This window comes from Varanus komodoensis, unplaced genomic scaffold (assembly GCF_004798865.1).
Source record: "Varanus komodoensis strain SLA01 unplaced genomic scaffold, ASM479886v1 scaffold20_1, whole genome shotgun sequence".
NCBI lineage: Eukaryota > Metazoa > Chordata > Lepidosauria > Squamata > Varanidae > Varanus > Varanus komodoensis.
The window spans coordinates 18055693-18071493 of NW_025335587.1; the positions used below are offsets into that span (position 1 = coordinate 18055693).

Consider the following 15801-nt stretch of genomic DNA (forward strand, 5'->3'; position numbering starts at 1 on the left):
CGGCTGCGGGAGGCGAGGCGAGGCGGGGCGAGCGGGCGCGGGCCCGCGTCCCCCCGGCGGCGCTCGGCGGCTCCGCGCGGGCTCGGGCTCGGGCTCGGGCTCGGGCTGGGACTCGCGTGCTGCCGCGCCGTGCCGCGCCGCGCCGCTCGGGCCTGCTGGGCCTGCTCGCTCCGCCCAGCCCGCCGCGGCACTCCGGCCTCGCCTCGCCTCAGTCCGCCGCGGGCGGGAGCCGCTGGGGGCGCCGTCGGCGGCTGGGAGGGAGAGAAGGAAGGAAGGCCGGCGGGCGGGAGGGAAGGCCGGCCGGGCCCGCTCCTCGCCCTCAGCCGCTCCCGCCACGCCGGAGCGCGCCCCGGGCCCGTCCCCCAGCGCCACGGCGTGCGGTGCGGCGGGCCCCCGAGGCGGCCGAGGACGCCGCCCCGGCCTTCGCGCGTGGCGAGCAGCGCCGTGCCGCTGAGCCCCAGCGCAGAGCACCCTCGGGACTTGCCCGGTGGCGCCTTGAGGACTAGTGAGTTGACCTTGGCTGTAAGCTTCGGGTTGGCTCCGTGCTTCAGGGTGCAGCCACTGGAAGCCAGGTCAACCTGTGGGGCCTTAGCTGGCAGGGCATGGCAGGGGAGTTGGCCCTGTGCAGAATGGCTTTGGAGGCATGCCTCTTAGCCGTGTGGCTAATAGGGCTGGTTAGAAATCGATAGTAAGTGCCTGATAGCACAGCAGTGGCTTAAAAAGCACACTTTTGTCGGCATAAGCTTTGGGTCAGAGTCATGGTACAGCCATGGAAAGCTGCAACCAAGGCTGAGCTCTTGCGTGTCCTTATCCAAAAACAAGCCCTGGTGCCGAGGAGACAGAGCTAGGATCCACCACAATCCTAATGTATACAAAACCACAACCCTAAAAGACTGGAAAATTTATGTCGGGCCTAAGCTTTCTTGGATGAGAGTTCGCTTCATGGGAGGCATGAGCTTGGTCATGAGGGGTCACATTTGGGGTGTCCAGGACAGTGGACAATGCAGTTCGTGAAAGCTGGTGCGAAAAACAAACGTGGATCACTTTCAGATGCTGAAAGGCTGTTCGGTTTTGCTGCAGGAAATAGAACATTCTGCACGCTCTACATGTGTCTACTCGGAAGTAAAATCCCACTGAGTAGTACTGAAGGGCAGTTAAGGAGAAACAGGTTTGTAGCCTAAGGTTGGATGAGATGCAGTCCTTTTGTCTTCCACCTTGGTGATCGCACTCCCTGTCTAAACACTGTTTTCTTTTTATCACCACAACGCAACACTGGGTAGACACCCAGTTGATCTCAGTGGTATCCTGCCTGATTTTTTTTTAAGTTTAAAGCACGATCCATAGGGTTGTAGGCATAATCGTTTATGTCCCTCGACCCCAGTGTGTGTCTATAAATCTGCCAAGTTCATGCATCTGATGAAATGGACAGTATCCACAAAAGCTTACGCCAAAATGAATGTGTCAGTCTTGAGGCGCTATGGTTTTGCTGGAGACTTTTTTGAATGCAGCAGTTCTGGAAAAAGCCTTACAGAACCTTCCTAGGTATGCCCAGTATGGAAATCCCACTGAGCTCAAGAGAACTGGCACCTTGGTCAATATGTAGAAAGCATCTCAACCTAATACTCCTATCTTATGCACACTTATCTGGGAGTAAATCCCTCTGAACTTCCTGGGACATACTTCTGCAAAAGCTTCTACTGGGATTGTTCTGTAAATTCAAACAAAAATTAAACGGTTGCAGACAAATCTCATTTTACTGCCTTCTAAACACATTTTTTTCCCTGTAAAGCAGCCTTCCCCCATATCTGAGGGAGATATTTTGGGTTGGCTGGAGAGCATGGGAGTTGTCCAACGGGTCTAGAGAGCACCAGGTTGAGAGACAGCTTTTGCAACAAAACTTTGGCTCAATTACCCTGTGTCAGCTTTGCGTGTCACCAAGCTGAAAACAACTGAAATAATGGCATATTCTTCCTTCTCTTTTTATGCTGACATTTCCTTCCCCTTTCTTTCTTGTTTCTGTAGGGTTTGGAGTTTTGATTATACATTGTTCTTTGTAAAACAATGTGCATATTGATGACATTATATCACAGGTGCAAACAGATGATCCTGTTCCAATAGCCCCTGGTTTCTCATGTGGTCCATTCCCCCTCATCCCCATCTGGATCAAACAGTGGTTTCCTGGCGTTTCTGAAGCATTTCCCCATTCTACAAGGTTGCAATGCCTCCCCTAATTATTCTTTATTTCATTTCTACACCACCCAGTAGCCTAAGAGTTTACTGGCAATAAGAGCTCAAGTTATGTTGGTATTTTCGGCCCTGCCCCCTTTGCTTCGCCCCCCAAGAGCTTTCCCAAAATAGGCTAAAAGAGGTGGGACGCCCCACTACACATCCACACTGCCACAATCCTCTTACCAAGAAATCAGAGCTCTGCATCATCCTAGTTTAGATTCTGAGGTGGTGAAACTGCTCAGAAAAGTAGAGGTCCAACTGAGCCACACAGCTAGGCATCGCAAGGCCTGGTTTGCTTCTCACACACACAACTCCATCCCCGGTTGCTCAGCTCTGGACAGAACATGCAAACAATATCTGAAAGCATCCCCTTTCATCCCAAGTTTCTTTGTTTCTTGCAGATGCTGTCTCATCAGCGGAGCAACCGCAGTCCATCTCAACAGCAAGGTAGGCGACCCTGTAGGGCAGCGGGGATGTTGCAGTTGAGTAACTGCTGGGCACAACTACAGAATGGCTGTTCGAAGTATTTCTGCCCCACTGCATATCCTTAAAAACTCCAACTTAGGTGCAATCCAATTCTAGGCAGAAGAAAGCCCTCCAGTTCCCAGCATTCCTTAGCCAGCCTTATATGCATAGGATCGCACCCTTACAGATAAATGAAAATAATACAAATTATTGGTAGGCAGTCTGAACTGCGCCTTGCTGCCCAGCAAATGCACACCTGAAGGAAACATTGGCTTCTTGGCCTCTTGCCTTAGAAAGCGTCCTCCAGAATCTTTGCAGAAGCTACCTCTAATCTGAAATTTTCCTGCCAGGCAATGGGGATTTCGCTTCCCTCCTATGAGGAAACATTTAAGTGTTGTTCCATTCCCCTTGGGTGTTAAAATGTTTTTGAATGTGCTGCCACAGGAGCTCAGCCAGTAACAAAACAGGGAGCATCCAGGATTTAAAAAATTAATATATGTAGCAAGAGAATTGTCAGCAATGAAAACACCATTCACCTGGTCAACATTTCATTCCTTAAAAAAATGCAGTGAAATATCTGCAGCAAGCACAGCATCCATTTTGACTGTCCTTTCAAGGTTTGTACCAATAAAACTCATAACGGCAAAGCTAGTTTATGTATTAAAATGATTTACACCTCTCTTGTGCAATCACAAATCAATTAGAAAAGTGTGTGGCATGAGGACAGTGACAAGTGCCACTGATAAAAACATTTCACACATACCAGTCCATTAAAACACCATTAAAATGACTCAGGCAGGCAGGCTAAAAGCTCCCCAGAATACAAATTTGTTCAACAGGCACCTGTTAATAAGAAAACTGCTTGACTTTCAAGCAGCTCAAACACTTTCTTTCAAAACCTCTTGAGTACTTTCAAGCTTCATGGAGAATAATGTGAACATCTATACACCAACAGTTAAAAGGAAAAGTGGTTGTGTCCACTTATAAATAAAATAGTTGCCTATCTCCAAAGTCTGATTTTGGGCGGGGGGCGGGGTGGAGTGCAGCTTTAGAGCACGAGCAGAATCATGGGGCCATTTTGTCTGATACTCGGTTCACACAGTGGCAGACCAGCTGCCTGTGGAAAACCCACAAGAAGGACGTGGGTGCAAGAGCGCCTGTGTTCCCTGACAAGTGTACGCAGCCATCTTGCCTCTGAGAGAGAGTTGGATAGCCTAGAGCCATCCAGACCAGGACTGATCAATGGCCTAACCTCCCATTCATTTTTCTACCTGGAATTTATAGCCCCCATTGTGAACCATGGCTGCAAGAGGCTAATTCTTTTGAACTTATCCTCCTCTCTTGGAAAACATGGTCGCATTCTTTTCCAATGCAGATGCTGCCCTTACTCTAGGGATGCATTTTGATGTATGTTTAGCTATAGAATGCAAGTCCTATAGCTCCCTGCATGCACTGGCCAGGCATGTGGAAATTGTATTAATTTTTCAGCCTGGACATGCAAAGATTGCACCCCAAATGATTGCTCAGGTTCATCTTAAAAACACCATACTGTTCCCTTTAAAAAAAATACAACAAAAAACGTTATATAGAATTAGTGGTGCTGGGTCAACACTTGGTAGCCCTTGGACTACCATCTTTATGAAATTCCCTGCCCAAAGAGGTCGTCTTGTGCCTTGTTTATTGTCTTTTGAGCACTAGATCAATTACATGTATATTGGCTGAGATTTTTAAGGGCTGTTATTATAATGTTGGATTTTAAAAAAATCTTTTGGCCATCCTGGGCAATGCTATTGGGATGGCATGCCCCTCTTTGGTCCTCTTAGAGATTGCTATAGCATTGATTTTACAAATTGTATTTGCTGGTTAGATAATTAGCATCTCTGGGAGACTCGTCCGCTGAACTGCAGGGCAAAAGAAATGCTTAAAATTAGGTGTATGGCTGAGCAGCATCTGTAGCCATGGATCTCCGGAGCTCCCTGTCTTGGGGGAAGGTGCAAATGGGGCACGGCACCATTGTCGTTCACTGGGGCAGTGGAGTTCAAGTGTCAGAGCTGGGAGACCAGGAGTCAAGTCCCTGCGCTGCCACGAAGCTGGCTGGGCGAGCCAGTCCTCACTGCACAGGATTGTTGTGAGAGATGGGAGAAGCACGAGCTTCCCTTGAGGGGGAAAGCAAGATACACATGCATTGAATAAGCAGATAATCAGAGCCTCCTTGCAAAGATGATAGTGCAGTGTCGTATAGACGCCATTTGAACTGAGTTGCATACAGGCAGGAAGAAGATTGCATCCAGTTATCTCAGAGAACTCCAATAAGAAAGGTTTAAACGCGCAGAAGAGAAAGCAGGGTACCAAACTCTAGTTTCCGCCTTTTACCTGGACTCTGAGCTCGATTGCTTTTCCTGGTTGCCTTGGCAACAGTTTAGCCCTCTGCCCGCCAGCCCCAATTCTCTTTCCTCTCCTCTGCGCGCTTGATGACGCAATTAGGGCACGTGCAAGGCACGCAAGCGTCTATAGCGGGCAGTGCGCCGGCGCGTTCCTATTTGTCCCTTGAGCTTGGCCCCTCCCCTCGTTGCTAATTGGTCAGTTTCGGATTCGTTCCCGCCGGCGCCCTCGAGGCATGCTGGGAAGCGTGGCGGATGAGGGGAGGAAGCTTAGGCTGGTGTCCTCGCAGTAATGGCGGGCGAGTTCTCCCCCCGACGGCTGTTCCAAATAGGAATTGCGTTGTTCGGATTATAGGCCTGCCGAATTTAGGGTCACGTATTTACTAGCGCTCAGCCAGCTGTTTGATTTCTGCAGCAGTCGCAGCACTGCTACCCTTCGCACTTTCCCGTTACCTGTCTCCATCATCTGCTATTAAGACGGCTTCTGCACATGAGACTCAGTCCTAAACCGTTGTCTGTCTGTCTGTCTGTCTGTCTATCAAATTTCCACCCCACTCATTTGTCAAGATGGAACTAGGGTTGATTTTACTGAAGCATATGAACTCTGGTCCACAAAAACTGAAGCCATAGTCATTTGGCTTTTTCAAAAGTATTAGCAGGACACCGTTCCTTTTTCCCCAGTTGACTCCTAACACCAGCAACTAAAAAATGCCTTCAGTCTTTCTTAGTTGTGCTTCCAGAAGAAGCTTTTATTATGCATGTACTGCGATTAGTTCAGAAGGATCCAGTTTCTCACTTCCACTAATAACCCTCTGGTGTTTTCCCAATGCTTCCTGTGTCATTTTCCTCACCTCAGAAAATCCTTTAAAGATAGACAGAATAGTGAGCCGTCCAGAGACTCAGTGTGATTGGACAGCCTAGAAATATCCCAAATAAATACATAAAGCATGCAGAGTTCCTAGAGCAGTTGCTTGTTTTACTTAATGGCTTTTCTACATTCAGGCAAAAGATGGAAGAAAGGGAGGACCATTAATAGGAGGCCATGCCTGGGCCTCCAGAAATGTCTCAGGATGAGGCAGGCATCAGAAAGCCTTGTCTGGAAGCCCTTAACTTGATTATGCCCTGGAAGCTTCAGGTATCCCTTGCTAGTGCTGGGAGGAGCCTGCTTGGAAGCACTCATAAGAACAGGGCAGGACGTGGCGGGCTTAATAGTAGTGCCGTCTGTCTGATGGAGCAAGGACTCATCGTGATCGCTCCCACAGCCACACCCGCAAAGCAAGTCCAAAAATCCGGACTGTGGTGTTGATTCCTGTGAACAAACCAGTTGTAGCAGTTTCCGTCTCCACCAGGAACACACCTTTGGTAAAGTTAATGGTCTTGCGGGCACAGGCTGTATGGATTTTGACCGGAAAGAAGAAGTCCTACAGTTCCCAGGATTCTTCCAGCAAGCCCTGTGGGCTGGGGCATGTTGGGAACCCCCGGGCTTTTCCGTGTGTTCCAGGCAGATGGGATCGCATCCTGAACAAGCCAATGGACAAGTGTTGGGAGTCTGTTTCTTCCCCAGCTACTGTGCAAATTACAGCTAATCTCAGAGGGGACAAGGAATTTCGAGAGGGGGGCATGTGATGGGTGCTGTCACACTCCTGGCTGGCGGGTGGGTGGGTTCCCCGTGGGCCCCTTCTTGGCCTCTGTGGGAACAGTGTGGGGTAGACAGGCCCTTGGTCTGATCCCGTAGGGCTCTTCTTACTGCCGCATTACGTTCATGGAAGAATACCAGCGCGGCCCACCTCCAGAGCCGGGCAGGAGGCAGATCTCGAGACGTTTGCACTTCAGCTCCCGGCTTTCCGGGGCCAATATCGGTCATGCTGGAAGGGGCTTTGCTTTTGGCATCTGGAAGTGCAAATATCTGTATGAGATGCACCCGCTGCCCAGCGCCCCCGCAAATAAGCGCCCCAGCCCGCCGGAGCCCATCGGGTGCCGGTGCAAAGGCGCCGCGCGGCGACGCCGCTGGCCTCACGCGGACGGGCCGGCGCGCTCGCCTCACGCGGACGGGGCAGCCGGCGCGGCCGCCGGCGCGGGGGGCGCAGCGCAGGCTTTGCTGCGGGGCCGGTGGGAGGAGCGACGCGGGCGGGGGGAGCGGAACGCGCGCTTGCGCCCCGCCCCCCCGAACGTTGCGCTCCCGAGCGTTCCATCGGCGATTGTCTCGGGGAGCCTCGTCCCCCGGTCGCGGCACCGCGGGCGTTCCAAGAGCCCCGCGCGCGGAGGAGGGAGGGAGGGAGGGAGGGAGGAGCTGAAGCAGAAGCGGAGGAGGAGGGGGGGCATGTCCCAACAGCGCCGCCGCCGCCGCCGCTTTCACGACGGACATAAACAATAAAGTCACCAGCGCCGGGAAAGAAAAGCAGGAGTCGATCTGCGGAGGGAGCGCGGCGCCCTTGCTCGCCGCTTTCTCCGGGCCCTTTCTCCGCCCCCGAAAGCAGAGAGAGCGGGAGGAGCGGGATCGAAGGAGAACGAGAGGGCGGAGGGGAGCGAGGCTTCCATTTCCCGCATGGAGGGTCTCTGCTCGCTGCGGGTGAGCCTCTTCTCCGACCAAGGGGGCAGGAAATACATGGAGGACGTGACCCAGATCCTGGTCGAGCCGGAGCCCGCGGGGGCGAGCGCGGCGGCGGAGCAGGACGCGGCGGCGGCGGCGGAGAGCGCTGGCGGGCGCGGAAGAGGAGGCGCCGCGGCGGCGGCGGCGGCCGGGGCGCAGTCGGAGCCGCCGCCCGGTCTTCCCCCGCCTGCTCCGGGCTCCGGCCGCTCGGTGGCTTTCTTCGCCGTGTGCGACGGCCACGGCGGGCGGGAGGCGGCCCACTTCGCCCGCGAGAACCTCTGGGCGTTCATCAAGAAGCAGAAGGGCTTCCGCTCCCACGAGCCGGCCGCCGTGTGCTCGGCGCTGCGCAAGGGCTTCCTCGCGTGCCACCGCGCCATGTGGAAGAAGCTGCGTAAGTTGGCCGTCCGGGGGCCGCGGCGGGTGGGTGGCGGGGGCCGCGCCTGCCTCCTCGCGAGTCAGGCCGTCTGGGGTCGCGGGGGGCGGTCTCGTCGGTATTGGCTTACTCGGGAGCGAGGACCGCTGATGTTCCCATGGAAGCGGGCGGAAGAGGGCAGACGCAAGGCCGGGCCGGAGCTGTTTTACTCAGGAGTAGGGCCCACGTAAATGAACGCAGGGTGGCGGCCACCCTGGCGGTGCTGGCTGGCTCGGGTGGCGTTGATCGCAGCCAAGGGATGATGCCGAAAGCCCCGTTGGAGCTGGTTCGCCCAGGAGTGTGGTCGACTGCATTCAGCGGGGCTTACTTCCGTGTAGACAGGCGTAGGGTGGCCGCTACAAAGCTCCATTCGGTGCTGGCTTCCTCCAGAGTCTGCCCCCCTCGCGCCCTCCGCGCTGGGTGGGATTGAATCCCTTTGAAGCAGAGCGTGAAATGACATCCTCGAAACCCCCGTCCGTCTCTGCTAATCTGGTGCCGCTCAACTCCGTGGGCTCCAGTTCCCATCTGCCTGTGCCGCTGTGGCCACCGGTTGGGGCTCTGAGAGCAGCCCTCCCCGCGTGGCGTCTGCAGCGGAGGAAGCCCCTCGGCTCTGAGTGCGGGGATAGGATGGCAGCCTCTCGGTGCGCTCTTGGGCATGGCCGGCTTAGAAGCAGCTCCCACCAGAGTCACGCATTTATCTTTTTATGTATTGTGTGCCAGGGCTTCCTTCCTGGGGGTTGTGTCTGAACCATCTCGTGCCCCAGGCCTGCTGGTGCCTCTTGGAGAAGGGAACCCCACGGGTGTGACGGGGCTGCACTTTGCCAAGTGGGCCCGGTTTCTCAGCTGTTCGGCTCTGTCCTGGTCAGATCCGACTTCTGACACAACTTCTGCTGACTTCTTCATGGTGTCATTTCTTGATGTACTCATTTATTCCATTCCTGCAACTTACACCTGTGTAAAGCAGTTAAGGGCAGCCGGAGATGATGCTATAAACCTCTTATAATGTGGTGTGGATTTCTTTGTGCATGATCCTGAGAGTGCCTTGCACACTTTCAATCTCCCCTCCCCACTTTCACTAGTGTTTAGATGAACAAAGTCAGAGCTGGGTTAAGAACATAAAACCTGCTGGATCAGGCCAAGCGTTCTGTTCGCACAGCACCCACAACCAAACAGCTGTCCAAAGGACGGTGGCAGGACAGGGGTGCAACCGCACTGCCTCATCCAAGTTCCCCGGGAACTGGAGGATGCACTCATGCTGTCTCTGATGTCCCCGGAGGTCCCCAGCCACTGATAATCTTGTCCCCCAGGAATTCATCCACCCCTTTTAAAGCTTCCAGATTGGTGGCCGTCACAGCACAGTTCAGCCATGGGCTGCGGGAAGTTGTCTTTCTTTCATCTCTCTTGGAATTTCCCACCCATCAGCTTCATGGGATGATCCTTTAGGCGTTAGTACTATAAGGCAAGGAAGACAGGTGCTTACTGGGACTGGCTTGTTGGTGAGGAAGGGGCCCTCCAGCAGCAACCGTGCCAGGTTTGCCGAACCGGGCAACCCACTTGCTAGGGGTGATCGGCCCTTAAGGGTGTATGTGGGTGCCGTGCTGGGCGAAGCCAGGGGCCCATCGTTCCGTTCACAAGGTGGCCAGCCCTCTGTGCATGCTGAGCCCCCAGGCAGGGTGTGGGGGCCGCACCAGCCTTCTGCTCCTGCTACGCGTGGGCATGCTGTGGGGAGGTACCAGCGCAAGGAGCCATGGAAAGGGTTTCAGCATGGCTTGTGGGTACATATTCTTTTGGCCCATTGTCACAAGCCACACTTAGGACACACATAAAAAGGAAATTGACCCTATCTGAGATGCCATGCATAAGGGACGGCGTATAAAGGTTTTAAGTGAATAAACTAAATAAATATTTGTCTCTCCGTTAATTGTTTCCCTTTTGATAGTCTTACCGGTTGTAATGAGATTTGCAAGGAGTATGTTTATAGACGAATGGGGGACTTAGAAGAGCCTTCTGGTGCCCCCGGATGCCCTCGGCTACGATTCCTGTCAGCCTGACTCATGGCTAGTGGTTGGGGCTTATGGGCTTTGTAACCCAACACACCTAGAGGGCAGCAGGTTGGCATGGGCCAGCTTAGAAGCAAGCCCTTGTCTGCTGCACTTGACGAATTACTTAAAGGTGCCCAAACCTCCTGGAACTTATTCCCATCCAAAGTGTGTCCAGAACTGTGGCTGGCGCTTAAGTCGGGGAAATGCATCTAACTGGAACAGGTGTGTTGGATTGTGCTGTGTTGTGCGCTCCCGCACGTAGGAGAAAGCACTCTGGGATTCATCCGGACGAGCTTCCGAGTAGGACTGGACTCCACCAGTAGGATTGGACTCCTCTTCGACTGAGGCTTGGTTGGGGCAGGCAAAGAAAGCCTCTGAATCTCTTTCAGGGATGCACAATCTGCTGACTGCTCTGGGCCTCCCATTTCTGGGGACAGTTCGATCACTGTGATTAAATTTAAGCTGGAGCAATGCCTCCCTCACAGGCACGGGCCAGAAGGCTCATTTAGGTCAGGACATACGGAAAGCTCTGATGGCGCAGACCAAGGCTCCGTCTGGTGCCACAGGCTGTTCATGGCAGCCAGCCAGCCGCTGATGGGAGGTGCCAGCAGGACCTGGGTGCAACAGCACCCTTCTACCCATGTTCCCCAGCAACTGGTATACACAGCCACACTGCCTCTGATGCTAGAGTGAGCAGGTAGCCATCCAGACTACTAACCAGGGATAGCCTCTTCCCGCATAAACGTGTCCGGTCGCCTTCAAATCTAGAGTTCGGGATGCGCTATGTCAAGATGGCCAGCAAAGGTTATGGAGCTTTCCTCCCCTCCCCTGGAGGTTTGTCAAAGTCCAGGGCCCACTTTGGCTTGGAAATGTTTGGGGAGATTTGTGTGGGGCTAGTTTGCAGGGGCGAGTTCAGCTGTCAGGTTCCTGAGTTGTCAGCTACAGCCCTATGCCAGCTGGGACTAAGTCTCCTGAACCTCAAGTTCTCTGAGTAGACATGTGCGGAGTTGCCCTGTTAATAGATCTTGGGGTGCAATTCTGCCCCCACTCCCCTGAAACAAAGCCCTTTTGAATTCACTGAGACTACAGAGTGGGCATGCACTGGTTTGCAATGTCAGTCTTTAGCTTTAGCGGAGCTTTTCATCCATGCTTGTTAATATCGGTTTGGGGATTATTGCCATGTCCCCAGGGGAAAGCACGTGACTAGGGCTGGGATGCGCTCAGCTTGGATGCTGTAGTGGTTCGAATGCCACTCTCAGGAGATCTGGGCGCATTAGATGGCTCTAAGCCAGTCATGCACTCTGAGCCCACCTCACCGGACTGTTGTGAGGATAAAATGGGGAAGAAATGATCCTATAAGCTTTGAGGAAACAACGCAAGATATATCTGTACTAACAAACACATCAGAATAGACTCCCATTTAAATGAAGTAAAAATGAACCCATTTTTAAAGTGTCTAAGGTATTCTGAGAAGGTTTCCACCAGCTGCAACTTGAGTTCCTGCCATCTAGTGACCTGTGCTGGGTCCAGAGACAACAGGGAGTTAAAGTTAATTCCTTTATTCATTTTATAATATTTTGGTATGCTTGCTTTGCGCTGTGTTGCCTTGACATAAAGGGACTGTCTTTTTGTCGTTGGACTGACTGCAGCTCAATTGTGGACCTATCTAAGCACAGCATAATCCCTCAGTAAAATTTACTCCCGGGTAAATGTGTTTAAGATGGTTGCCTTAACCTCTCCACCATAATTCTCCCTTGTTGCAAATCCTGCTTGCATCCCAGTTGTTTTGGATGTGCTGAGCATTGCTTTTAAACCATAAATATTGGGAATGTGTGATCTGTGAAACAGACAAACTCACTCTTCAGTGGATGAGCAGTCTGGAAAGCTGGAAACGATGCTGAATTGAGTATGTCATCCCGCAAGAATAGCACACTCGTACCTGGGGTTGCCTTCTGGTGTTTCATTCCAGGCTTTTGGAATTCTCCGGATGGTCAAAGCCCTTTTCTTACCAATCGTGGGTGGTTTCTTCATTTGGGGGCTCTTTTTGCCTGTGTCCTGTCAGGCTGAGTTGTTTCTTCTAAGGCTCAGTCGCTGTTCATAAGAGCTTTAAGTTACGCCATGGCTGTTGCTCTTTGTACCATCTCTTTTGCCTCTGGCCTTGTTCACAAGGGGAATGTGGCTCTCCAGACCTCCACTGAAATGGAATTTGGCCCTTGGACTGAAAGAGGGTCCTTCGCTCTGCCCCAGAATGTGGAAGAACTGAAGACCAAATTCAGAATGCCCCGAGCTGAGGTCGTCCATAGAATTGTACCTTTTCTCCTTCCTTCACCCTGTTTGTCTCCAAGCATCCCAAGCCATCTCTCTCTCTCTATCTTTCGCCTGCTCTTTGTAAGAATAAAATAACATGGGCTCTGCAGCAGCCAAACGGGCCTGGAATGAATTAGTGGCTGGAGAGGAAATGGTCGAAATGCATTTTCCAAGCGCAGGCTTTTGGTAAAGAGTAGAGTGTAGCCACCGAAGCTCCGGGTTCTACCCTCAACAATTCTGCAGAACAGAACAGATCTAGATTGTGGTGTGTGTGTTGCTCAGGGTACCTTTTCGGGGGGCGTGCTTGGTTACTTGCTCCCCCTCCTCTTTCCCTACTTCATGTGAGATTCTTGTCCAGGGTTGGGTTGACTCCAGTGTGATGTGGCGCTTTGTAAACAGTCCCCCTCTATTCTGAGCCCCGGTTACGGGTGCCTCCCCAAGCCACAAGTTTAGCTGCAGGCAGGAGCAAGTTCGAACCTGCCATTTTGAATTTCCCACAGTGCTGTCGCGAATGCGTGATGTAGCATCTGGGCCAGGGTATTGTGGGGAGTTAATACGGCAGCCCACGCTTGGTGGATGTAATTTTCATTCTGCACAGCAGTCTGGAGTGACGTGTGATTGATCTAACAGGGATGCGAAAGGCTTCGCACGCTTATTTGGGGCCGAGCAGGTGGAGAACGGCTAAGGAGGTGCGAACTGGCGTTGTGTGCCTTGAGTGTGACTCGGTGATGGTTGCTAAATAATATTGTAAAAGTCCGTGGTGTCCAGCATGTGTTTTGGTCTCTGAATCCTCTTAGCCCCATGTTGGAGGGCAGCAGATTCCACACACACACACACACACACAAAATTGCATGTGGGAAGATTCAGTGCTTTTATTGAACTTTATTGAACCACTTGATGATTCTAGTGAATGTGCTGGAATGAGAAGGGTTTCTCGTTAAAATCTGATGCAGAATACATGGTGTAAAGAGGAGCAGGAATTAAACTAATGCTTTAATACAGGAGGACATGGAAGCGGGATCCCCATTCCCAGCCTCGTGCAGGCCCTTCCACGCTTCCCGATGGCTCCTCTCTGGTCCTAGCCTTTCCGTGCCGGCTCAGCCCTTTCATCTTGATCTCCAAATAGCGTTGCTCCATGTCAGTGCACTGGAACCGTTGTCCTCAGTTCTCCTTTTGCAGCTTCTCTTCCTTCTTTCAGGTCCCTTCCATAATTGGCAGTTGTTGAGGTAAAGAGCTGTCTTCTTGCTTAGCCAACTTGCTGAGAGGGGTCAGGTAAAGCCAGCAGCCATCTGGCGCACCGTGGGGTTCTGCTGTCTCTGGTCTTCGTGCTCCCCTAACCTGGTCACATGGAAATAATTCTTCCTTGTTTTGGGGTGAATAAATACCTGCCGGCATGATTCGCGTTTGTGTCTGCGAGAAAGGACACCTTCTAGCATTTCCCCGAATTAAAATCCACTTCCTTCTTTGGCAGCTGAGTGGCCCAAGACCATGACCGGCCTTCCGAGCACGTCGGGAACAACTGCCAGCGTGGTGATCATCCGGGGCTCAAAGATGTACGTGGCTCACGTCGGCGACTCAGGGGTCGTGCTTGGAGTCCAGGATGACCCCAAAGATGACTTTGTCCGGGCTGTGGAGGTGACGCAGGATCACAAACCTGAACTTCCGAAGGAGAGGCAGCGGATCGAAGGTCTTGGGGGCAGGTAAGGATCAGGCCTTGTTAACTCTTGGGCTCCCAGGCAGAGCTGTTTTCGCAGTGCTAGAACATCCGTTGCCCTGATTGGCAGTCCCGGCTCCGGTTCTTGGGAGAAGAAGGGCCTTCGCCAGCAGCTGCGGCTTGATGCTTTTTCAATTGGCGAGTCCAAGGACTGGATCTTGGACTGATATGGTTAAAACTACAATAGGCACCACCAGTGTGGCGTAGTGGTTAAGAGCGTGGGACTGGGACTCAGACGACCTGCGTTCGAGTCCCCGCTCAGCCATGGAGCCCACTGGGTGACTTTGGGCCAGTCACAGACTCTCAGCCCAACCTACCTCACAGGGCTGTTGTTGTGGGGATAAGATGGAGGAGCAGAATGATGTCAGCTGCCTTGAGCCCTTTGTTGGAAAACGGCAGGCTATAAATCAGAAAAATAAATAAAATAAATAAATAAATCGAAAATAAAACTGTTTGGGGAAACCAGCTCCCGAAAATCCCCCATCCCACAAATGATCAGCGGTGAAAAACAATACAGAACGTTTTCTCCCGCATTGATCTCCTGGTTGTGATGACCTCTGTCTGAGGCCCCTCTCCACACGTTAGGCATAATTACGTTAGGCTTGACTGAAAATAAAACTGCCAGAATCGTATTCCCCTTATACAACTCTATGCCGTGAGCGTGCTTTGAATATGGTCTTCCGGCCATAAGACCTTAAAAAAGGTATCAGAATGTCAGGAAAAGTCCAGAAAGGGGCAGCAAGGGGATGAAGAGTCCCCTGTGAGAAAAGGGTACAACATCGAAGGCCATTTGGCTTATAAAAGAGCTGAGCAGCAGGGCACAAGAGGATGTATGGTGTGGAAAAAGCCAGGAAAGGAGACATTTCCACCTGCACTGTCATGATGTCAGGGTCTCAAGTAGCCATTCCATAAATTCAACGGGGGGGAAGAGATGAAAGGGAGTCCCTTCTTACACAACAGAGGGTGTGGAAGTCACTTGTATGAGATGGAGTGATGGGCAGCATTCAAAGGGACTGGAAACATTTCTGTAGCTTGAGGCTGTATGGGGTTGCTAGTCCTCATGGCTCTGTGCTGCTTGCAGTCTCAGAGGCTGCCTGCCTGTGTGTACCCATGGCTGGGGGACCTGGGCGGCGCGATGCGGTCATGCTCATGCCGTGCTTGTGGGTTTCCTGTGGGCAGCGGGTTGGGCACTGTGAGGAAAGCGCCTGATTCAGCTTCCAGGAAGGAACTGGTGTGGTGACTGGGCGTCTGCCTTGTGGGGGTCGATGGGAGTGTGGGAGCCACTCACATTGCAGGGCGACCAGAGAGAGAGCGAGGGAGATGGTGGGGGAAGCCACTCGGCACCCTCTGTGCAGAAGGAAGGGGCGTGGCTGTGCAGCATCGCACCACCAGGAAGTGAAAAATTCCGGTTGGCACACGTGTCTTCGGCTCCCAAGCGCTACAAGCATTCGGATGGACACCTTCGCTCCCCTCTCTGTGGCTGAATCTCTCCAGGGCAGGCCTGGGGGGACTATTAGCCCCCGCCCCCCATTATTGGCACACGTGGCCAGCGGAGGCGCATGTGTTTGCTTCGCTAGCTATGGGATGGCCAGACAGCGAGATGTTCCTCGTGCTGACATGCGCCTTTTAGAGGCTGCCCCAGGTCTGTTCCTCGTTGGCCA

At 52.7% G+C, this 15801-nt stretch overlaps 2 protein-coding genes across 3 annotated transcripts in view; one reads left to right on the plus strand and one right to left on the minus strand.

Moving 5' to 3' along the window:
• Positions 1-6939, minus strand: part of APPBP2 (amyloid beta precursor protein binding protein 2) — a 44550-nt gene extending 37611 nt beyond the window's left edge. The window contains exons 1-2 of the mRNA XM_044430392.1: positions 6863-6939; positions 5068-5161 (exon numbers count right to left, since the gene is read on the minus strand). Of these exons, the coding sequence (XP_044286327.1) occupies positions 5068-5161; positions 6863-6939 (171 nt within the window). The remainder of the gene's footprint in view (positions 1-5067; positions 5162-6862) is intronic.
• Positions 6940-7392: 453 nt separating this feature from the next.
• PPM1D (protein phosphatase, Mg2+/Mn2+ dependent 1D) overlaps positions 7393-15801 on the plus strand; it is a 32277-nt gene continuing 23868 nt past the window's right edge. For both annotated transcript variants that reach the window (XM_044430190.1, XM_044430191.1), the window contains exons 1-2: positions 7393-8056; positions 13898-14126. In XM_044430190.1, coding sequence (XP_044286125.1) covers positions 7621-8056; positions 13898-14126 — 665 coding nt within the window. In that variant the 5' untranslated portion in view covers positions 7393-7620. The remainder of the gene's footprint in view (positions 8057-13897; positions 14127-15801) is intronic.